Source organism: Chrysoperla carnea, chromosome 5 (assembly GCF_905475395.1).
Source record: "Chrysoperla carnea chromosome 5, inChrCarn1.1, whole genome shotgun sequence".
In the NCBI taxonomy this organism is placed as follows: Eukaryota; Metazoa; Arthropoda; class Insecta; order Neuroptera; family Chrysopidae; genus Chrysoperla; species Chrysoperla carnea.
This window is the reverse complement of record NC_058341.1, coordinates 47887857-47913084: the sequence shown is the minus strand read 5'-3', so window position 1 is coordinate 47913084 and position 25228 is coordinate 47887857. Positions and strand designations below refer to the sequence as shown.

Sequence of the window (25228 nt, the reverse complement as noted above, 5' to 3'; positions counted from 1 at the left end):
AATATTTATTTTTCTTATTTTGCTATTATAAATCTAATTATACAATTAAAAGAATTTTTTTTAGAATTAATTTCTTGAATTTTTAAAATTCTTCATTATTCAAATAAAAGTTTTACTTTCACTTGTGGTCGCTATATCTTGTATTAATTTACAGTTATTATCGTATTTTTGAGCCATTATCAAAATCTAAAATTAGAATTGGTCATTTGCGTCAGAGATTTACATTTCTCTTATATTCTGTCAAAAGCAACGGTGAAGAAGAATATCGTTGATTTTTCAATGGGTATCTATTTTTGGTCAATCCATTTATTGTGAACGATTTTAATCAATATTTCAGAAAACTAGTCGTCTAATCGTCAAAGATATCCGTTTTTTATATTTTTTAGGTCAAAATTATTCTAGAAAAGTTCAAATCGGAGACAAAATCATTTTTCCGATTTTTTGCAATTCAGGCAGTGTTTCTCAAAGTTTCAGGAACGGTAATTTGTAAATAATAAATAGGATAAGACTGATATGACACGCTTTGGGGGTGCTGAAAAATAACTGATTCTCGATGCGAGTGGTAGACAAAGTAAGCTTAAGAACCTTTGACTTAAAGATTGTTTCAAATTTTTCAGAATATGATAAAACTTGGTAGAGCGATTTGGTCCCTAAAAAGTACAAAAAGTACAAAAATTGGGTTCATTCAATGACTGAGTGGATAGTTTCAAATATACCTACCGGTTAAAATCGTGTTTTTGGATATGGATATATCTAAAAAAATATTAATCTTTGTTTCAAATGAGTTGGCTGGTGTCAAATGACACAATAGACACTAAAATTGGTTTTACGATGAATCAATAAGTTTTTAAGATAGAGCATACTTTTGGTACAGCATACTTAAAAGTGTGAAAATAAGAGAAATTTTTTAGATTATACCTATATATACATGTTAATTATTTACGCTGCAAATTCTTCTTTTTAAATATGATAGAATTTAAATATTTAAATATTATATTATTAATAATTATAACGGTATGTAATCAATATTTTTTTTAGATAAATATTCATATATATTTATCTTCTGATGATAGTATAAAATATATTATTATATTCATTCTTTATAAATTTAAATATTTTTCTAAAAATAAATATAATTAATTTGTATTTAGCACCTACTTAATAAAACATCAAGCGGTGGTGAGTATGATCCTTAGGGACCACACAAATTCATTGATTATGTTAATATTTCTTACATTATTGTGGTCTAAGATATTAAATTCTGTTTTACTCGTTCCTGTGAACCGACATATTTTGAAAGAATATTTTTGTAGATAATATTGCGTTTTTAAAATGATTTCTCTTTAAATTTCTCTACATTTTTTAAGAGATATTTGAGCTTTAGGAGATACATAACTACTCATATGTTGGAGCTTTCTAATAAATGCAATTGTTTTCACTTGATAAGTATTACTTGCGTGAGTTAATACAGAACGTTCTTTTACTTCTACTTGCTTCGACGTTACTTGCTAACAAAGGAATATTGTGCCAAGTGCATTTTAAAGTATATTTCTTAAGCTTTAAAACAGGCCGTCATAGAACTCAAGACAACCAATTATTCAAAGCTCTTTCCATGTAAATATTCCCTATTTCGAAGAGCCATATTTGTCAAGTGTATTATAAATTTATAAAAAGCATGATTAGGTGATAAATTATAGTAAAATCAACTGTTTACAGCTTTGATTAGAATATTAACAACAACCGACATAGAACTTTCTACTTGCTTCGACGTTATACTTGCGAGAATATTGTCCTTTTAAGGTATACTTCTTAAGCTTCAAAACGAGCCTTTGTAGGATTCAAGACGACCAATTATGCAAATTTCTCTGCATGTAAATATTGCCTATTTCGAAGGGATATATTTCTCAAGTGTATTAAATTAACAGAAAACATAGAACCATCGAATTCGATTGCCAAATCTGTAAATCGCCTTTCGAAATTTTTTGATATTTTCGTGAGTTGTTTACTCACTTGCTGAAAAGTAATTTATTATCGAACTGGGTGATAGACGAAATAAGTTAGAGAACCTCTGGTTTGCTAATATAAGTATTAGCAAACCATCACTTATTGGAACTTGTGGTTTTTTTATATATTTAAATTAATAGTAAAGACGTGTGAAAGGCTGCTGACTTGTTTAGAAGCAAATTGCAATAGTTTATTACATAAAATATGTGCTTGTAATTTGTTATTAATAGTAAAATAGTAAATTCTAGAAAAGAAAGAAAAAGTAATAAACAAAAAAGAATAATAAAACCAACCATGTAATTTATAGTTGCAAAACAGAGGTGGATTAAAATATTAAAATATTAAATATATATTCTAAGTATTCTACACGAATGTAGAATTTTTCAAAGGCGTCGTCAGCATGTGGGCCAGGTAAGTAGAATGACGGATTCATAAAATTTATAGTTGTAAAGTATGGAAAATACCAATTTTAAAAATAAAAAATAAATGCGAAGAATTTTCGAGGACGAAAAATGATGTGGAATCCCTCAAACTTCTGAATTCTTCCCTTTCATGGAATTATAAATCGAACATTCAAAATTTCGACTACGAGAAACAACGACTTCGTCCACCAAAACTATGAAAAAGACATAAAAAATGACAGTGACATACTACTACCCGGCTGTTTCACCAGATGATTCCAAATCTGAAGATTTATATCTAGAAAAAGTATGCAGGAGGGAAAAGCTTTCCGTATGCTTTTTGGTTATGGTGTTATTGAATGCCGCCATTTTTAGATTTCTTAAGACAACGTTGCGTGTGAACAAAATAAAGCTTTCTTAAAAAGTGTTTTCGAAAAAATCAACTCGTTATAAGAATTTCTTACAGGAAATTATTTTAAAGACGCAGTGGTTACATAGTATAATTTCTTATACGAATTCAGGATTTACTGCAGCATATTTTGATAATGCGTCTTTATGATAATTTTGTTAAAAAGATTTTGTTTTAGAAAATTTAAAAATAAATGCAATAGGTTGTGCAAAACTGTAAAAGATAAATATAACATTAACAATTTATAAGTGATTAATCACTTATGTAAGTTATTAATCGATTGATTTTAGTATTTGCGAGTTTTAATCTTTGTATTTGTTAGCAATTCAGCTATTAATCAATAGCATTATATAATAACAGATTATAAGTTGGTATTCATAGATTAGCTAGACTTTTATTGAACAATTAAATTATTGTTCATGATTTATTTCCGTGAAAAACAAAATTCATGCTAGTAAAACAATTGTTTCACATACAATTGAACAGAAAAAATGTATGAAAATTTAAGGTTGTTCGATTTCTAAATTATTACAATTAACAATGATTCAATATTATTTAAATTGTAATTATGTTCCTTATCACATGTTATCGTTCTGATTTGTTTGCTGATTGGGAGGTATAACCAAAAAGTGCAACAAAAAGAACTACACCAAAAACCAACTATTTTCATCTAGGTTACCTAAGAAACTAAAACTTTTTCAGTCGATTTAGGTTTCCATAAATTTTGAGAAAAAGCAAATATTTAAAAAAAATTTAGTTGTGAAAGATATCAGAAGAAAACAGAAATAATTTAAAATAAGTACCATGCAATTTTTATGTAATGTCATAATAAATATTCTAATCAAACCAAACGCAATGTACTCACATATTGGGTTGACTACTAAATCAGATGTATGTCCTTTTTAATATTATACTACAATTATTTCATACAGTAAAAACTAAAATTAGCTATAAAATTAAATTCTTTAAAGAATCAGACAAGTATTTGACTTTTAAAATTAATATCTTAAATTTTCAGAAAAATATGTTGTAAATAAAGAAAGTGAGCGCTACATTTATATTGTTCCAAGGTACGAGAGGAATATAGTTCCTACCGGGTGGCCTACAACACCCCTCTTTTTTACATTTAGTTTTTTACTTAGCTATTCATTGAAATATCTGTAACCAATAGTTCAAGCTTTAATGAACGATTATAAGAACTTGGTGGCTTCGAACATCCAATAATTTTTTCGAATAATGGCAGGGTAAGAAACTTGGAAGGTTCTACACAATTTTGTCAAGATGTATCCTGGTGGGAATAGAGTTAACTACGTATAAATCATTGCGTATAACATTATCAATGTTTGAAAGCATTCCTTGAAAAGAAGAGGGAATTTGTCTAAGATCACTACTATCTATGTAATGATTTTAGATGTATAATTTGTTCTCTTCCGTTTAAATTTCATCGCGATTGATTCATAAAATGGAACCATTTTGTTCAAAATTTTCTGCAGTCGAAGCTTTCAAGCAGATTTTTGGCTTGAATGCCTACTTTCTTCTTGGTCTACATCTTACAAAAGGTTTCTTTTCTGTCGCTGGTTTTGAAAATTAAGTTTATTTTGTGTAGACATTAGCAATTAATAGTAAATTTTACATGTAATAAAATTTTTAAGTGTAGTCTGTTTGATTATATTTATTAATAGTAGTTAATTAAGTTTAGAATTTTAATTGTCATTAACGAGTTCGTTAATCGCATTTAAAATTTTGATAATGTTTATTAATAAAAGTAAAAATCTATTAATAGACCACAAACGTGTAAACTTAGATGCAGGTAAATTTTCAAAAAGATATTTGTGTTAATTAATACATACATGCAATTAATATAACAAGAAACAAGGAAGTTTTGAATTGTAAATTAATCCGCAAAAATTTTACAGTTACTTGACCTATGGTTTTGCCTAATTGAAGGAAAACAATCCTAAATATATTTGCCTAAAGAAAATTGTTTTAAAGAATGTTGGGTTAGGTTCTTTTGAAAATAAACACATTGAGGAAATATTAATCTCTACGATATTGGGCTCTGTTTGCCTGGAATGAAGTGTAAAGTGGGCATGATTCCAAATGACGCGTATACACGTCGTTTCTACACGGTAAGAAATAATGGCGTTTCTTCATTGCTGGTAAGGTATAGAGACAGATACTATAATACCTATCTATGTTAGCATAAGTATAATATTACAGTATTGAATAGGGCTGTCCATCAGAAGTATTGTGGGTATCGCCTACGAGTGTGGGACTGACGCCCATACTACATGGGCTTGTCCGCCATAACTAATGCTAATGCTACTATTTCCTAAATACAGAAGACAGTATGGCGTTCACGTGTGTTTTTGTTATATCCACAAAAAATTTCATACCGTATAGTGGGTGAGTTAATTTGACAGATGGCAGATCATTTGTGCTCAATACTTTATATTATTCCACCGTAAATAGGTCTACGCAAAAATAATTCTTTAAGAAAAGGTCAAAAATACGACTTCCAGATTGCGCTTCATTGGAGCCTATAAGGCAACATATGGTATACCGTGGAAACGTTTCTTTTTCATTGAATTGATATTTTTGTATGGGTATAATTTCGATTTAAAGTTTATTCCCTTTATAAAAAAAAACATACGTTATTTGTTTGAAAACTCTTAGCTGTGTTAATGAAAATTAAAAATTCCACCCTAGTATAGAGAAGTTTTTGACATACGCCCAAAATTTCAAATCGAAATAATAACACATCTTTACGTTTTAAAGTTAGCACTGTTTAATAACACTAGTTTTTGATTGAAGTCGAGTTCGGTAGAAACTGTACTTCTGTGGGCATGTTTTCAGAAACACCGAATGTGAAATTTGTCGATAAATATCTGTAAATAAGAAACTGTACTTTATTAGCAAAGTTGTAAAAAATAACTGCATTTTCTTTATATATAATATTTACAGCAATATTTACGAATTTAATAATTTAGGTAGGTACTTGCAATACATTTTTACATATTAGGATACCGAATATTACTTTTATCACCCGTGAGTCGTAATAATATTCTACGAAAATGTAGACGTCGCCATAGAATACACAACAGCTATGCTAATTCAAAAAGTTTTATATTTAGATTGTGTTATTTGAATGCAGCCATTAGAGAAAAGCGAAGTTACAGAAAATCCATCCAAAAACCAAACCATTATCTTTTTGAAACTTCTTTTAAAAAACGTGCTTTAAAAACGTGATTTAATATAATTATATATACTTATATTTTATGGAATAAATTATTCTGAATAAAAATTTAGCATTTTTATTAATTAGCTGTCTTTTGATCATTCATTTCATTTACATAAAACAATTTTTTTTTTTTTTTTTTTTTTTTTTTATATCAATTAAATCGGAATTGTTTGATTTAAACTTGGACCAGTTTTTTATTCAATAAAATTTTTTATAAAAAATATTTAATATTTATGATTTATGCTTTTAAAATTAAACTAATAAATTAATGAGTTATTTATTATTATAAACTAAAAAAATAGTTGAAAATAATCTTTAAAAAAATTAAAACTTCATGTTTAATTCATATTATGACTGACACGTCAATTTTATTTTTCTTATTTAAAAATTAACGCGTATTAAAATAAACAATTGACTGAGTTAATTGTTGAAATATACTGTATAGACAGTATTGATCATCAGTAGGTACTTGAATTATTTTTAATAAATTAGAAAAGTTTTGAAAACCAACCAGCTTATCCTGATTATCAACTCACTACATTTTATAATTTTGGAGAAAATGGACATCAAAGTTACCCCTAATTTGCGCCTTTGCGGAAAAACAATGATGTTTACAAAAAAATTTTCAATCAAAAAGTTTATCTTTTTATAAGGGACATTTTTTATATTTAAAGACCCGAAGACCCAGTTGACCTATGTTGCTTATTTAAGAACTAAAACTCACTTTTTACATTTTGAGCACACTAAAAACATTTCAGGTCGATATCACTTTCCGTTTTTGAGATATAGTGCTGACAGACGGGCAGAAAAACGGGTAAATCGACTAATTAGTTGATTGTATGAACACAACTGTACTAATATTTTGTTCCGATCCATCAATATTTCTAAGCGTTACAAACTTGGGACTAGAATTAGTACACTTTGATATATATTTCAAATATACAGGGTATCTTGGTATATCGTAAAATATCGTCAGAAATTTATAAAAGGAAATGCTAGTTAGGGAACCTGGACTTATCATAGGCAACTAACAAATATTCTATTTGAGGGTATAAATTTAGCAAATAAATCCACATTGCAACCAGAATATAGGGTAAAACAAAGCAAACAAATTTTGGTAACAATTTTTAAAAAAATTACGAAAATCGAATTTATTTAAATGTATTGTAACTGCTTCTTTCAAGTTTTGTCAACAGCTTTGTCAGATCAGTGAATTTTAAATTTGAGTCCAATGAAGCTGCTCAAAAACTATAGGTAAGGTCATAAGTACGCAATATTACTTTATCGGCTTTTTACTGAAACATAAATGAAGTAAGACCGTAGGTATATTTTACGATAGGAAAATTGGCGGCACAGGTAAGCCCGGAGTGCGGACTTTTATTACTGATATATAAAGCTAGGAATCCTATAGGAGGGCAATGCGATGAGGGTTTGATAATAATTGTATACTATATGTATATAGATATACATACATACGTCGGAGGTGTATCCAGTAAAGCGAACTATATGTCACACAGGAGAAGTCAAGCGTTTACACATGCGACTTAGTTTAAATTCATTTTTACCTTGAATTTTTCGAAAAAAAAAAACTTACCTTACCCCTTTAACATTTAATTTTAATTAATTTATGCAAACATTTTTTGCTTGTTTTAAAAGATGCACGATTATAAAACAAGAATTGCAAATCTAAGCTATAATAATTATAGGACTTGGGACGCAAGGCACATAGAATTCACATCGCAAAAAAAAAAAATTTAATTTTTTTTATAAAAATTAGTTTTCAAAAAAATCAAAATTCTTAAATGATTAATTGAACAGTTTTCAATATACCGTCAGAATGCTTACTTAATCTACCGAAGAATAAAATGCAAATGTAATTCATAATCTATCCGCAAATAGAATAATACAGTTATTTCATCCACTCAAACAGTTAAATAAATTTTATAAGACAAATTTTATTGAAACATGCTCTGCTAGCATGATGCCCACCCGCTTCGCTGGGTTTAAAAGTAAACACCACAGCATTATACACTTCACTTTTCTTGCTCTCAACTATCACCCTTCCATAACACTCGAAATAGGGATAAGGATTGTTTTACACAGTTTTCAATTTAAAAACAAGTGAAAACAAACAATTGACTGAGTTCATTGTTGAAATACCATGCATAGTCAGTGGTGATTTCTTTATCACATTACACATACAAACATGTGACACATACATAACTGATAATCAAGTATAGTACATATTATAAAATTTCCGCCTAATTGGCGCCCTCACGGGTAAACAGTGATGTTTACGAAAAATGTTTCAAACAAAAGTTGTTTAATTTTTGATAAGGAACATTTTTTACATTTAAACTTTTGTTCTATCTCTAACGTTTACAAAATGGGTCCTACGGACCTAAGACCCAATTGCCGTATGATGCTCATTTACGAACTTGACCTCACTTTTTACGTCTTGAGTACGCTGTAAAAATTTCAGCCCGATATCTTTTTTCGTTTTGGAGTCATCGTGTCCACAGACGGACGGACGGACGGACGGACAATCGGAAATGGACTAATTAGGTGATTGTATGAACACCTATGACAAAATTTTTTTCCTAGCATCATTATTTTTAAGCGTTACAAACTTAATATACCTTGTATATTTCATATATACATGGTATAAAAAGTCAAATAGTCATAATTTTTTACAATAATGCTTAAAGTTGGTGCAGTGAATTGTCCAAAAAATCACTTCTCTATAAAAAAAAATCACTAATCTATAACATATACCTATGACAGAAGTTAAAAATGTTACCTAAATGTGTCTACGTACTTCATCGAAAAATGAGGGGTTTTTTAGATAATTAACGTAGGTTATCCCAACAAAAAAAAATTTTTTTTAAACCAAAAATGTGATATAAAAATTAAAAATAATAATGGTAATTGAAAATTTTTAATAATTATACATAATTATATTAATATGTGTATTTACCATTATTATATTATTAATTTTTTTTAAAGCAAATTAGGTAAGTATTTATGAATTAAAAAATCACGTGCTTCGTGATCATATAATTGATTTCATTCTGGGAAATCTTGAGCACTCTCAAATAAATCTGGTGTGAATGCGACACAGCCTCTGTATACGTATAATCTAGGTATACGTACGCTCCCACTAATCAAAATTTATCGACTTTTTCAAGCGAAATTAAAAAAAATGCAAAAAAATTTGATATGTAAATGTTTGTTTCAAAACATGTCCATTCCAGTTTGATATCGATAAAAAACTGAATTTTTGTTCAGAAAAATTTGCAAAAAAATTATGTAATTAATTTTTTCCGTGTATTTTTACTCAACTATTTCCATCTATTCACATTTTCTCAGATTTATGCGTACAGAGAGCTGAAGATTGGTTGAAAATCCATCAGGAAATTTTCGAGTTAAAAATTTTACCTCTTTATTACGTATATAGAGGTACAAATTGTGAAATAAATCATAGGAAAATAATTATAATAATAAAAATTTGTAATTTTAATTACCTATAGTAATTTTAAATAACTAAATTTTCCTTTAGAATTAAATACAGTAAAAATATTTTTTAAGAAAATTGCGGAAAAAGTTTTATGAATGATTACACTTCGAGATGTTTTTTAAGGTAGAATGGTCATTACAGTCCAGTTCATAAACTTTTTTTAGATCGATTGTTTACTGAAATCTGGTTTTTTTTTTACACGTATATAGGTAGTATAGAAACACAGTTAAAACGTAAAAACTCATGTATTTGGTTTTTATATTAACTGCAACGGTCCATCTCAGAATAAGCAATCGGACAGAATACATCAAAAAACCTTCCAAAATTCTGGGAAAAATACCATAATTTAGAAACACTATAGACCATAATATTTATTTATACTTTCACTCTATTCTGAATATCGTAGATAAATTTAAATATCAATCTTTTATACCGCAATTTGATATTCAAATGCACTTCCGAGTTGGTAGTTAAGTGAAGACCAAGGTTTTCATATTTCAGTATTTTAATGACATAATTAAAACAAACCAACACAATGACCCAGGAATTTAGTTAGTTATATTTAATGTCATTGTCATTTTTAATAAATTTATAATTTTTGTTGTAAAACCATTTAAACCAACCTTCATGACCTTATACAGTAATCTAAAGAGAATCCTAAAAATGTTATTATTAGTTCCTGATGTTCAAAGACAATGATTTAGGGTCTAATTTTGTAAGGACAAAATTAAACTATAAAACAATGACCCATTGTCAATTTGTTAGTTTCCATTTTATTTATACCGCACGTTTGACCTTACTAAATTCGAGGAGAATCCCATAAAATATCTATGAATGTAAAAAATTTTATTAGTATGAATAAATATATTTAATTTAAACCTTTTTCAAGGTATTATTTTAAATAATTGTGCTAATTCCTTGTCATCGGAAAAATTACTACGGCTCTAATAAGAAACTAAAAGGTTATAGTTTTGAAAACTAGAAAAAAATTTGAATTAGAGCTACCACCCCAAAATTCCAGAAAGTCGGGAGACAGTGAAATTAATCTAAATCATCGAATCATAATCACCCATTTTTACCAAAATAAAAAAACAGTCAAAAAATGTGTTTATTTGCCGAACTCTTTCTTTACTTACTGAGGATTTATTTTGATATCGGAAGTTGGGACAAACTACACGATTTCTGGTGTCGTCCGAACAAATCTGGAGTGGTGGGTGGCACCTTAATTTGAATGTTTTAGAGAATTTTTGAAAATAATTCAAAAATAAATTTTTACTTGAAAACTCAAGAACACGAAACAATTGAAGCCAAGCCACAGCTCCATATGTCTAATAGTTTTTGAGATATGATGCTTGAAAAAATTTATTGGTATCAGAAATGTTAAAATTTTGAGTTCTGCTCATGTTTTCAACCGAAAATCGGCATAACTGCTCATGCTTAGAGAAACATTGTGAGAAGTTAAGTTTTAGCACATTTAACTGCCCCATTTGTCCTAGTTTTTGAAAATTTTGTTATTTTCTAGAAAACTTTTTTTTTTTTCAAAATTTTTTCCGAATATTTTCCAAACAAATTTTTATCTCTCTATCTTTTATATTTTTGGAAAAAATCGCGGGAAAACAATGATGTTTACGAAAAATGATTTAAACAAAAATTGTTTACTTTTTAATTGTTTTACTTTTGTTTAGTTTAACATAAGCAAAACTCAAAATTTTATACCATATGGAGCTGTGTGCGGTTGGCTTCAATTGTTTCAAATTTGATTATATTCAAAATGAGAGTCAAAAGATTATAGTTTTTCAAAAAATGAAAAAAATTTTGTAGTTTTTCACGTTTTAGGCATGTAGCACAACTTTTTTGCTTGCTAAACGTAGTTTCACACTCCTCTAAGGGGTCCAAATAATATACCAAAAAAGCAGCCTTACATCGTGTTTTGCGATTTTAATGTAGAATATGACTGGCGTATAAAATAAATAGCCTTCAATTATTATGTATGTAATCATGTAGGTATAGGTGCTGTATTGATAAAATATTAAAGACCAAGCAAAAACTTATGTCATCTTAACCAAATTTATTTACATATAAGGTAAATTTCAACATTTATATAAAAAAAATTTAAATTCAGTTTATGGTGACCTTTCCAATACAATAGACAATTTATCTGTAGGCATAGTAGAAAAAAAATTAAGATTATAAATTTCGAGGGAAAAAACTGAACAGAACAGAACAAGAATTGAATTCAACCGATTATTGTTTTAAAAAAATAGGAAATTTAAATAGATAAAATTCTTAATTAATATAATTGAATAATAAATATGACTTTATACTATTAACTGATAATAAAACAGTTCAGTTATGTACAAACTATACATAAAATTTGCAAAAAAGGCAATGATAATTCAAAATCGTGTTTCCTACATACCTCGAAAATGAACACGCGAACACAAAATATTATTTGATAAAACATTTCAACGTTATCACAATTATTACTAAACCATGCGAAGCGATGCACTTCCGATGTCATCCCATTGTTTAAAAGAGTACCATTTAATTTGAAATGAGTAATTTAAGTTCCTATTATCTCAAACTGAAGAAAGCCTTCGTTGTTATTTATGTAATAAATGTTTGTTTACTTCTTAAGGTGGTTTGAACCACAAAAATTAGTTTATCTTAAAATACCTAAACTGGATTTAGATTGGTAATATATCTTGAGAGGTTTTTAGGTTTTTATCCTGCTCTTCGTTAACTGACATATAAGTATCTGAACTTTTATATGTATTAATATTAAAAAATATAAAATAATCAAAATTATCCACAAATTCATTTAAAGTACCTAAGCTAGATTTAAGAAAAAAAGACCAGAAAAAATTTCTGTAATAGTGTCCCATTTTTGAACGCAAAGGCTTAAAACTTCAGAACCCAACCAATTCCTCTATAGTCGACAAACTCAACTCAACCAACTCGTAATTATAACAATATTTCGGGTGTATAAAATTTTTGGTCTATTTTTTCTGTCTATTTATTCCGATTACAGTTGTCAGTTCAAAAATTGATTGGCTCTATAAAATATAAAACAAAAACTTATTGAATAACATAAACTCATTGAATTTATATTTTTCTCTATAAATCGCACTTTATAAATTGTATTCGCTCAAATTGAGCCATAATATACCTACTTAAGTGAGGTGTCAAATTGAAATATGCAGGAGGGATAAATAACGCCGAACCAATAGCTCTAAGAATGATATCTTTTCTTTTCTTATTGTACTTTAAGGATTAAAATTTTAAATTAAACATTTTGTTTTTTGGGTATCCATAATGTAAATTGAATCTCCGAATCGATAAAGACAAAATATTATTTCACATTATTATAACGATTTCAACAGAGAACAATAATTTAAAAAAATTAGAGAATAAATTAAATAGCACAATTTTGAGTCATAATTTTGATAACATTATATCCTCAATAAATTCTTAAAGTAATAGATAGACACTCTGTTGCACCAACTACCTTAATTTTTAAATTCAAAAATATGTATTCAGATTCTAATATGCAAACAGCAATTTTTGTTTATTTTGTAAACAAAAATTTACTCTGAAATATATTGTTTATTTCTAATAATAAAGAGTTTTAGAGTTCCTATACCAATATGTCTTCAAAAAATATTCCTTTCATTAAAAATTTAAACTAGGATAAAAATCTTATCAAATATTCAAACAAATTTTGGAATAAACCTATAAATATCAAAATTATTTTAATTCTTAAAAATTCTTATCAATTCAAGAAATAATAATATGTAGAAAATTAAATAATAATTATTAAAAATTACTTACATTAAAATGAAAAATTTTTTAAAAAAATAACCAAATTTGAAATTTAAAAAAAAAAATACACTTAAAAATTTTGTAACATTTTTATAAATTTTTGTATAAAAATTTTCTAAAAATGTTACCTGTTGCAAATTAAAACACGCACTGGTTAATTTTATAATAAAAGTTTTGTTATAATAAAAACAAACAAGTAGGTATATTCTCCTCATTCAAGTTTCAAACATTATTGTTAGTGGGGACATGTTTCAATTTTAAATTTTTACAATAATAGTGTTTGGTTTACCTATATAGGTAGGTATATAATACATACCTATTATACATTTGTCTAATACAGTGCAATATAAATTATTTTTACAGGGTAGCTGATTTTAATCTATATAAACACCAGCATTTTGTCGTAGGAGTCCAATAAAAAAATGACCTCAATATAAATTATTCAGTTCGAAAGAACAACACTTCATAAAAACCCTGTTATTGACCTCAACCTTTTGGATCACTTAAAAATCAACTCAATTTCCTAACTAATAAAGTGAAAGAGGTATATAAAAATTAGACAGTTGCTTCTAATTCTAAAGGATCAATTTTTGTTTGAATCATTTTTTCGAAAAGGGAATAGATTCGGAAGAATTTACCCCGCTATATTTGGACAGGACAAGTCCTTAATTTTAATATAACACGCATGAAACTTGTTATTATTAAAGAATATTTACTATTAAGTAGCTGATCAGTTTTGGATTAGGAACAATTTCAGACGAAATATTGGCGGCCATAGAGTAAAATATTATTTTTATTGAAGTTCTAAGTTTCTCAAAAGAAAAAAATAGATTTGTGACACTGAGTATACAATCGTAAGAAGTTATACCTACCTCTTCGGTTGTAACAATCATAAAAATTTATAAAAAATGTAAACAAAAAATTCATCATACTTCGACCTGAGGGTGTTCATTTTGGTCGCTAACCCCCTCAATTGTCAGCGGCGGTACATTAATTTAAAAAAACAAACAAGTATAGGCCGGTTTCTATTATTAATACAAATTCGAAAAAAAATATCATAAATATTACACAAAAAGTGCTACCTTTTCATACTATTATTATCCCTCCACCCCGCCGTTTCCGGGGAAAAAATTTAAGTAAAACCGGCTAAAGATGCAGGATCGAGTGTTGGCCTTGTAAATACATATTTTTGAATTTTCTTCAATTTTCCCATTTAATGCTATCAGCAAAAATCAATAGTTTTCCCAAAAAACGCAAAAAACTGCCTTCTTCAAAATTTTTCAAAAGGCCAACAAAAAAAGATCGTGCCGGCACAAATTTTTGGGCAACTTTTTTGGACTTTTGTTTTTGATAACATTACGAACCCATGCTCCATGACCATTTTTGTACCTCAAAAAAGTTGGCCACCAAGTAGGGGGGATTGAACTAAAAAAGTGTATGTTTTTTTACGAGCAGCAACATTCTAATTTGCAGTGCACTTCTATTTCTTATCCCGCATCGAAGTCACCATATGTCTTCCTTCGAACCCCATAACCCACTTTTATTCAGATCACTTTTTGATTGATGATTTTCCTGACGAAATATTAGTGCAGACTGCAGATAGACTAAAATGACAACCTATAGCCACGAATTATTAAATAGTAATGTAATTAGTATATTTACAAATTGATTTAGGTATTTTACAAGAATGTAATTAGTAGTTTATTAAAATTTAATTTTTTCCTCCATATAAAAGGTATCTCAATAAGTGTCACATTGCCTCCACTCCAGTCCATAGAAATATTACATAATACAGTTCTTAGCTCTTATCTAGAACGGAATCATTCGAATTTTTTTTAATGTTTACTTACTCGAATTTTCAAACTTTATAAAAATCTTCAAAATTGCTCCGAAATAAGCTTTTCGTAGAGTATTTTAGACATTCCACAAAAACTACTCACTCAATCGTTAAATGACCCCGATTGGTGATTTTTGTGAAATTCGATTACTATTTTCACCCGCTTTTCTAAGGATTACTAAAGGTAAATTTGTTTCTACAGTATTATTGGAAAATCTGAAAATGTTTTCATTGCTTATGTAAAAAATCATACGTAAATTGAGCTCGTAAAACACAAAACCTGAACTTGACTATATTCAAATCTGGCACCATAGTTTACATAGAGGTATTTTGGTGATAACAAACGATAATAAACCATAATAGTCATGTGATTTTTAAAATGCCTACGGAAGCCATAATCACGTTTTAAACTGCCTTTGAAAATACACGCATTCTATAAGGTAGTCAAAATCAAGCACGTTTCGAAAAAAATTCGAATGGCTGTGCTAATGTCTTGTGCGCTGATCCCGAATTTTTGGGTATTTGCTCAACGGGGTGAGGTAAAAAGATTTGGCCATTTTTATTTACTAATTTAATTATTTTAATAATAGGCCATATCTGGGCTCTATGGCCTTTAAATAACCTTTGGTGGGTGGAAATTGGTGTGGATATACTCTGGCTACAACTTTTGCCTGAAAACTTTTTGGATCTCTGTCCAAAGCAAGACTCAAGAAAAAGAAATTTCGATGTTCAGTTCTTTCGCGCTTTAACCTGTCAAATCTTTTTTTTTTCACCTCGGGTAGCAAATTGACACAAAAATTCATGATCAGCACATAAAATAGCCGCTTAAAAAAGTATTTCAGCCATTCGCAAAAACAAAAAAAAAAAATCAACAAAACTTACCAGGTGACTGGGCTGGGCTGTTAACAATAATTTTCTTCTTAAAATAATTACTAAGATCAAATTAAAGCTCGGTTCCCACCGGACTAAATTGTTTCCGTTTTGTTATTGATAGTTTCATTTTAAATTTAAATTGTTTTATAATCCATAAGTTTTTTAAAATTTAAGTCTATTATCCATATGATGCTCGCAAACGCATTTACCGAATATCTTACCTGCTCGCCGCTCTGCCACACAGGGTTTTGTAAAAAATATTTGAGTAGATCCATATTAATAAGAGGCCTGAAGCTCGCTCAATTTTTGAATCGTGTGATGATATTTTATCGTAAAATCGTATAAAAGTGATTTTGTCATCAGTGAGAGGGAGGGGCAATCGTATCTGCTGACTCTCTCTGTATCCGCGACTGATCACCTGAATCTCTGACTCCTGTAGAGTGGTAGTTTTTTTTTTGAGTTAAAATAATTGTGAATATGTGGATATGAGTTGAAAATAATTTAAAATTAATAATTATTGTTTGTCGAGTATTTTTTTGGGATCTTTATTCTTCAATTCAATTACCTTACATAATCTGCTTTGTTTTTTCTGAAACAATTTTAAATCCTTTTGTAAAATTATTATAGGTAACTAAAACAATTGTGTCTTTCACAGCATGGGGATCTTCTTTTATATAATATAAATAATATTAAAAAAGTACTATAAAATAATTCTTATCACTTATAAATTTCAAATGATTAAAAATGTAGTACATTTAAAACGTTTCCGAAGAACGTGCGTTTATTGAAAATATCGCAATAACTTGCATTCGCAAAAATTTGTGGAATAGTTTGTATTTCCCCCTGCAGAAAATAGACAATGAAAAATGTATAAAGAATGTCGAAGAAAGTCCTATTTATGACATATAGGTGGGTAGGGTAGAGGAAAAATATTTCAAAAGAAATATTATTTAATTTTTACACGCATGATTGTTGCAAAAATTGGCAATTTAATTTATAATTGAATCATAAAATATTTAACAGCATTTTCTTAAAAAGTAAAAAAAAAAAAAAAAAAAAAACATGAAAAATATTCGTTTAAATAAACTGAAGGTCGTTCGAAGATTAATTGTATAATTTAATGAAGATTATTGCATTATTTTTTAAATATTTTGAAAAGTTTCAGATATAAAATATTTCAAGAAGAAGAGGCATAAAATTTTAAAGCATACTCATAAAGTTTTGCTTTAGAACAGAGTTTTAAAACTTTTTGAGAATCGCACCGACTAAAAATTTTTAATAATATTCAAATATAGTTTATATCGGAAAAAGCCCTATGCGCTATGAAGTTGAGTGACTTGCTCATCTACTGCTAGAGTAACGGATGAAAAAGAATTTAAATAAAAACAAACAATATAGCTTTATAAAATATTTAAAAAAAATTTAATAAATAAGAACATATTATACAAAGAAAGTCAAGGAAAATTCACTTTTTTAAATGTATACTATTTTGATAAAGCTCTTTAGGTGTTCGACTTTTCCAATCACATAATGTTGGATCTGCATTTAAACGTTCCAAAAGTTCCATGGTACTTTGACACCCTGAATGTGCTGCACAATGTAACGGTGTAATCTCTTTTTTATCAGTCGTCAATGAATTTGGATCAAATTTTAAATCAGTTATTAAATATTCCACCATTTCGTTTAGACCAGCACCCGCCGCTAAATGTAATGCATTCCAACCTTCATTATTTGTAGCAGTTGGATCCGCACCTTTACAGCTAATTAAATATTGTACCAGCTGCGTATCACCACTTAAAACGGCATCATGAAATGGTAAATGGCCACTACTATCTTTTACTTCGAGAATATTCTCGTAGCGATCGCTATCATGTCGATTTAAAATCTCTTCTACAATTTTTAAATGGCCGTGTAAACAAGCGATATGTATTGGGTAGCGTTTTTTACGATTTGCCGTAGCAATTGGGTAAGGATTAGCGTCAGCTAAATATTTAACAATTTGTAAATCTCCTTCTCTACAAGCTAACATAAAAGCTGTCCACCCTTCGTAATTTTTATGCGTTAGATTCGCCTTATTTCGAACTAATATATCAATCGTTCTGAAAGCATTTTCTCCAGTTTTCATACATGCCAACATGACCGGTGTCCAATCGCCATTTTTTAGAGCATTCACATCAGCTCCAAAATCAATTAATAATTGGACAACATTATAATGACAAAATTGGGCAGCACAATGTAAAGGTGTTTTTAAATTGGATGTTTGTACATTGACCGTACGTGGTTCGAAATATGTTAATAAATATCGTACCAGATCATAATACCCACCATCACACGCATAATGCAATGCTGTTTCTTCGGATTTTAATTGTCTTATATTTTGCCAATGAAAATCTGGACAAAATTGTTTTAAATTTTTTATAAATTCTAAATCATTATGTATTGCTGCTTTTAATATTTTATTTGCATTATGATCCGACATTTCATGTACAAAACAAAAAAGTATAATTAATTTGGTTTCTTCAAAAAAGTTGTTTTTTATTAAATGGGGTTATGTTTTAGAAAAATTAGAAATCAAATCACTGAAAATAAAAACATCAAATATTGACAATGACATTAAAACAACGCTTTTGTAAACATATATAAACTGATAAGCCAAGTAGGTCCATCTAGTACCTAATTTGTTATTTTTAGTTTGGATATAAACCTTTGTGTAGTTCAGGCAATATTCGCTACGGAAATGCATTCACGATAACAAGAATGTGAAAATGTATGTAAACTACAAGACGGTTTATTTAATCTTCATATATAATCAGAGCTGGTTTTATACCAGGGGTTAGCGCCCAGGGGAGCAAAATACGGAGAGTTGAAAAAATTTTTCGCTTACCAAAAAGGCTTCAAAAGCCTGCTCGTGTTTGAGCCATCTTCAAATTAAAAAATATAATATTTTATTTTTTCATCACGGAAAAGAAATTTAAACGCTGAAGAAACACGTTCAACTGTTAGGCCAGGACCATTTCAGAATGAATACTTTCAATCAGAGCCGGATTAGACATTTGAGTTATATGTATAACAAGTAAAACACACAATTGACTGAGTTAATTGTTGAAATACCATGTATAGACAGTAAGTAAAGAAAGATAGCCACACATACATACATGTCACATACACATAACTGATATACCCATGTAGTAAATACCACATAATTTTCGCCTAATTTTCGTCCTCAGGGGTAAACAGTGATGCTTACGAAAAAATGTTTCAAACAAAACTTGTGTATTTTTTATGAGAAACATTTTTATTATTTAAACCTTTGTCCTATCTCTAACGGTTTACAAGATGGGTCCTGCGGACTCAAGACTCATTTGTCCTATGTTGTTCATTCATGAACTCGACTTCACTTGTTACGTCCAGAGCACGCTATACATTTCGGCTTGATATATTTTTTCGTTATTGTGTTTACAGACGGACTGGTAAACAGACGGAGAGACAGACATACAAACAGACAGACATATATACAGACAAACACACAGACAGACAGGCAGACAAACAAGTAGACAGACAGGCAGACAAACTGACAGACAACCGGAAATGGACTAATTAAGTGATTTTATAAACACCACGCAAAATTTTGTTTGTAGCATCAATATTTTTAAAAAACTTAGCATACCTTGATATATTTCATATATACATGGTATAAAAACAAAGTTCAGAATAACTAGACATTGCAATGTAAAATCAAGATTCCGTCTCACATATACAGTCTACTAATGAATAGCAATTTTAATATTGAAGAAGCGATTGGATACCTAGTTTGTCGCTGGGTTCAGGTTTTACAAAAATAAGCTATAGAAAAAATTTGAAAAATAGGAAACATCAAAATTTCCTACCCTACCAAGAGAGCACTAAATATTCCATAATCGAATTCCACATTTACCAATAAAATATCATATGTTTGGTAATTGTGGAATATGGAATGTCAATGGATTAAACAACACAAAGAAAATTAAACTAAAACTGTGAACGCACAAATAAAGTATTAATTTTGTTTACCTTATTGGCTTATTTATTGCCTTTGACTTTTTTTTTCAAGTATTGATTTCATATGTAAGAAATAAAGCCCCCTCCTAGCCACTGGGTTGCTACGGGCCTGAAATAAATTGAAATTCAAACATAAATATAACATTTTCGTTTGTAACTTTTTTATAACTGTAGGCTTTACTCGTTTGTTTGTTAGTACTATACTATTGGTGCGTACTTTTATATGCTTATAGCAAGCGACTCTCATACTTCTTCTACAAATTCTAGGTAGAAAGAACACACTGCTGTTTGTTCGGTATATCGCTTTTAACTTTTTGATTGTAGTATCATGATACCTATCCTCTATCCTCTACATCTACCTTATATTTTCTTTGTATTACTATTCTAAAAATTAATTAATAAACGATCTTAAACAGATGCCTTTTTGTACATATAAATTCATGTTTATATGCAAAAAGGTTTTAAAAACGATAAATGTTTTGTGTAGTCTCATGCTACCGATCTATTCGACCATGAACTCATAATGAAGAGAAATTTCTACGATTCTTTTTGTCTATCACTTGGAAGTAAGTTGAACAATGAAAAAATGAAGAAAATTGAAGTTTTTACTACGGTTTGAGTGTCCAATTCAATGAAATTGAATTTTTCGATTATGAATTTTTGTAAAAGACAGTTATTGACAACACAACACGTGAATTATTGATGGAAACCTTGTATCTACCAATTAGAAGCAATTATGCAATTGTAAGCCTTTTCGCCTATCCCTAACTCCCTATCCGTTTTTATACCATGTATATAAGAAATATATCATAGTATATTAAGTTTAGTCCCAAGTTTTTTAACGCTTAAAAATATTGATACTACGAACAAAATTTGGATATAGGTGTTCATAAAATCACCTAATTAGTCCATTTCCGGTTGTCTGTCTGTCCGTCTGTGTACACGATAACTCTAAAAAGAGGTCGGGACATAAAAAGTGAGGTCCAGTTCGTAAATGAGCAAGATAGGTCAATTGGACCTTGGGTAGGACCTATCTTGTATACCGTTAGAGATAGAACAAAAGTTTAAATGTAAAAAATGTTCCTTATGAAAACTTATGAAATAAACAACTTATGTTTGAGACATTTTTGTGCAAACATCACGAGGGCGCAAATTAGGTGCAAATGTTATAGTATGCATTATATGGGAATATCAGTTATGAATGTGTGGCTATCTAAGAGTGGATATCTTTCTTTACGTACGTGACTTCAAAAAACAAACGAATGCGTCATCAACACCGTCTATACATGGTATTTCAACAATTAACTCAGTCAATTGTTTGTTTTCACTTGTTTCACTTATATTGCTGTCGATTACTTTCTTTTAAGACACGACAGGAAAAAGCCATTGAAAAACTTGATTTCCATAAATTGGTCGGTTAAAACTACAATTTTCTTTTTTTTACTGAATCATAAATTTATCAATCCTTAAAATGGCTGTCAAATTAATCATGGAAATTTCGATATATTATGGGCTCACGGCCTACATGGTCTCTTCACACACACATACACACATAAATATCTCTTTGGTGTATTCTTCTATCAGATATTGCTTATTACTATTGTACTGAATATATAGGGTGGACTATTCGAAAAGAGCTTTGCTATACGATCGTTTTTATATGATTAGCATACAAAAAATTTAGCACAACTACAAAGATTTAGATCAAAATTTTGTGTGTTTGAATGGAGCTAAAATTTACCACCCTTTTTTATTACAACTCCTTTATTTTTCGAAAAGTTATCACAGAAAATTGAAAATATAAGGTCACAGCGGTTTTCTTGAGACTTTGAGGTTATTTTTCTATGTTTAGGGTTCGATAGCAGGTATTAAGGTCGATGCAGAAATTCTTAACAAATAATTCTTTCTTTTATTCGTCTCAATCCGATGAATAGAAGGTTGGCAGATCGTTTCCTCAGAAAGTCGTGCGGATCGTTTAGGAACCGGAAGCCTATTAAAAAGAATTAGGCCTTAGCTCAAAATTTACCGAATTTATTATCAAAATCCTGTAGATATACCCAACTAATTATTAACAGAATTTTAAACTCTTTGCACACTTTATATTTTATGTATGCAAACAGTTGAATCGTACAGCTTAGTTAAAAATTATACATTATTTTACTGTAAGGCTGTGTACTCTTATCGTGCATATAATTCAAAATTGTTTTACAATATTGTAGGAAGACAAACCTCGTTTTCCTTTTTAAAAAAAATTTATTGTAAGAATTTTCTGCGTAAGTTTAAGTGAACAACCTATATACATAAAATATATTATTAATACAAAGGTGAAATGTTTAAACAGGCGCGTAATTGAAATAGAAAAGCAACTTAATTCAATTGAAAACTTATTTTCTTCAATTAGCATATGTTTATTTATTTACCAAAGCTGTATTTTCTATATGTTGTTGAGTGTGCAAGTGCCTATGTAGTTCGTATGTTTGTTGGGAGTTAATATTATTGTTTTTGTTCTTTTGTTGAAAGCTTGCTTGTGGTTAAGTAGAAAAAAAAAAGTAAATTATATCAAAGGATCCATTATCCTTCGCGAGATCTATATATAAGTTATATTTTTGCAAAAATTAATTAAATATAAATTTAAAACAATATTTTCGTTATCTTTTGAAAAATTATGTTGAATGCATAAGCAATATTTAAAATAAAGTACCAAATATAATTATTATTGTAAGGACGATGTCCAACCATTTCGTTCGCCAATTGAAAGTCTGTAAGTCTTTTGAGATAGTATGTATTTCATTCCTGGCCGATTACACATAATTTATAAGTGGATTTGAAAATCAGTTGTTTTTGTAATATGTGTGATATGAAACAGGCAATGAATTTACTAATGAATGTATCCAGTACCATACCTTACCTTTGATGGATCATTACTTTTATTTCAAATTACCAATCAAACTGACAAAATTGTTCTATGGAAAATTTTTGAACTTAATATTATAGACCGTAAAATGGTGAAAAATCAGAGGTCTCATGTTCTTGCTGATGACTCGGTAGGAGTTGAAAAATAATTCAGTGTTGATGAAAGTGACGTGAATTTTGCGAAAGAAACACATCGAAATAATTTTTGCTACTCTCAAGGTAGAAATGAGAAAATGAGGTACTCTAATTTGTCTCCATCTAACGGTTTATCAAAATTGCACTTTATGGATTGGAAAGAAGAATTGATAATCAAAATAATTTTATAATTTTTGATCTTTGGTCACGAATTAACAGAAAAAATAAAAGAAAAAATATGTGCCTTTAGGATTCGACGTAAAATTAGTGGGTTTCCTGATAATTTGCTGTATTATTATAGGCTTATATCGTTAAAAACACGCCAACATCTACGTTCCCTGTTTTTCACTCCGCCATCGAGGAAAATATTTTGCCTACTTTTCGGTCCACATTTCAATAGTAGCATGTTTTTTAGTTTTTATCCAACTGTAATGGACTGGTTATATTTTTCGCACGTATCTTGATGTGTGTATGTAAGTATGTTTGTATATTTGTTTGATTTCTTTACTACCTCGTATCTTCCAAACGGCTTGACAGATTTCAGCAATTAAGTTATCGCTATATTTGTCTTAAACAACCAAGTATTCTTAGATAGGTGTTTGAAAAAACAAATCCAAATGGCGGATTTTTTGGCGCAAAATAGTATCAAAATAAAGAAAATTAAAAGGTGATTACAAAAATCTCCTAACGTTTAAATTTAATTAGAAATAGTAAATTGGTTTAAAAGTTTTAATATAGTATAATAAGAGAGAATACCATTTATTCTGTTTTGTGATTGGATTTTTGATTGTTTTTTTTTTTTTTTGTGATTTACTCATGTATTGTATTGATTTATATATCAAATATACTGAAATTGAATTGAAAGAGAGATAAAAAATCAAAAACCCGATTGCGTTAAATAAAATCTGAAAAGAAAGAAACAAGACCAGTAGTTTACATAGTGACTTTAACAGTCAAAGTCATTAAAATCTAGACCGACCCAAATCTTTTTAATAATGGGCCCCCACAGTTAAAGTCGCTATGTAAACTACTGAACTACTTTTTTAAATTAATTTTTTTATTTATATTTTTTAAAGATATTTAAATACAACTCTGTGTGAAAAATACATTTCCAAACAACAAATGTTGTGAAAATGTAAAAATAAATACCTGGTTAAAATATTATACGTTTAAAAGAGAGAAGTAAAAACATCTCTATAATGTTTTCATCTTTTTATTATATATTATTGTTACTTATGTATATGATTAATCCCTAAGATCATTCAACTGTTCACTGCAAATATTTCTTTATTACGGTCTACGACGAATAGGGAAAAGATGGTGAAATGTTTTAAAACAAGTATACAGAAATTTGTTCATATTAATTTTATATTAAATTGTATTTAAAAGATATTTTATTTGAAATATAATCAGTTGAAAGTCGACTATGTAGCTATAATTCAAGGCATTTGTAAATGATTTTCATTGTTTGTAATTCTGGAATGGGCAGTATGGATCTCTTTACGTTAATTTTCTAATCGAAACTATCTATAATGAACTATATGTTATTCTAAGCAAATCTCTATATCTAAAATCGAAGAAATTTTGTCTGTATTAATCAATTTTCACAAATGTCTAAGAGGTTGATTAGTTCATTCAATATTTAGATGCTGTTCAAAAAGAGTCAGGTATTTGCCACTGAAACGCGCAATTTTTTCACGCACTGTGAACATTTCAAAATTACGACTAATGTCGGCGTATGTAGCATGGAAATTAATATACTACGGTTTAAGAAACGACTTAAATTTATGACAAAATATCAGTACATTTCATAAAACGTTCTTTTGATCGATACAAAAAGGAACTCACGAAAAAATTTTGACTTTCACGATAGCTTTTTTTCTATCAGTCGTAGTGTGTACTTTGACATAAATGACTTTGAAGATAAAACGCAGACAAGTCCAACAACATATGGACTAAAACGTAGTCATTTTCCAAGATGGCTGTGAAAGGGTTAATTTTCCGAGTAAGCAAAATCAAATGTAAGGTCTTCTAACAA

General features: G+C 28.8%; 2 protein-coding genes across 2 annotated transcripts in view; both read right to left on the bottom strand.

The window, feature by feature from the left end:
- The window catches only part of LOC123300913 (sialin-like), a 35307-nt gene extending 23226 nt beyond the window's left edge, over positions 1-12081 (bottom strand). Inside the window, exon 1 of the mRNA XM_044883590.1 lies at positions 11992-12081. The gene's annotated coding sequence lies outside the window, so the exon portion shown is untranslated. The remainder of the gene's footprint in view (positions 1-11991) is intronic.
- A 5418-nt stretch (positions 12082-17499) lies between these two features.
- On the bottom strand, positions 17500-18591 carry LOC123300920 (ankyrin repeat domain-containing protein 16-like). Its single transcript, XM_044883599.1, has one exon. It carries the CDS (start codon positions 18581-18583, stop codon positions 17570-17572), a length of 1014 nt encoding a protein of 337 aa, XP_044739534.1. The 5' UTR covers positions 18584-18591; the 3' UTR covers positions 17500-17569.
- Positions 18592-25228: the final 6637 nt, after the last annotated feature.

Coding starts and splice junctions, on each gene's coding strand:
- LOC123300920 (XM_044883599.1), bottom strand. CDS start 18,583: ATGTCGGATCATAATGCAAATAAAATATTAAAAGCAGCAATACATAAT.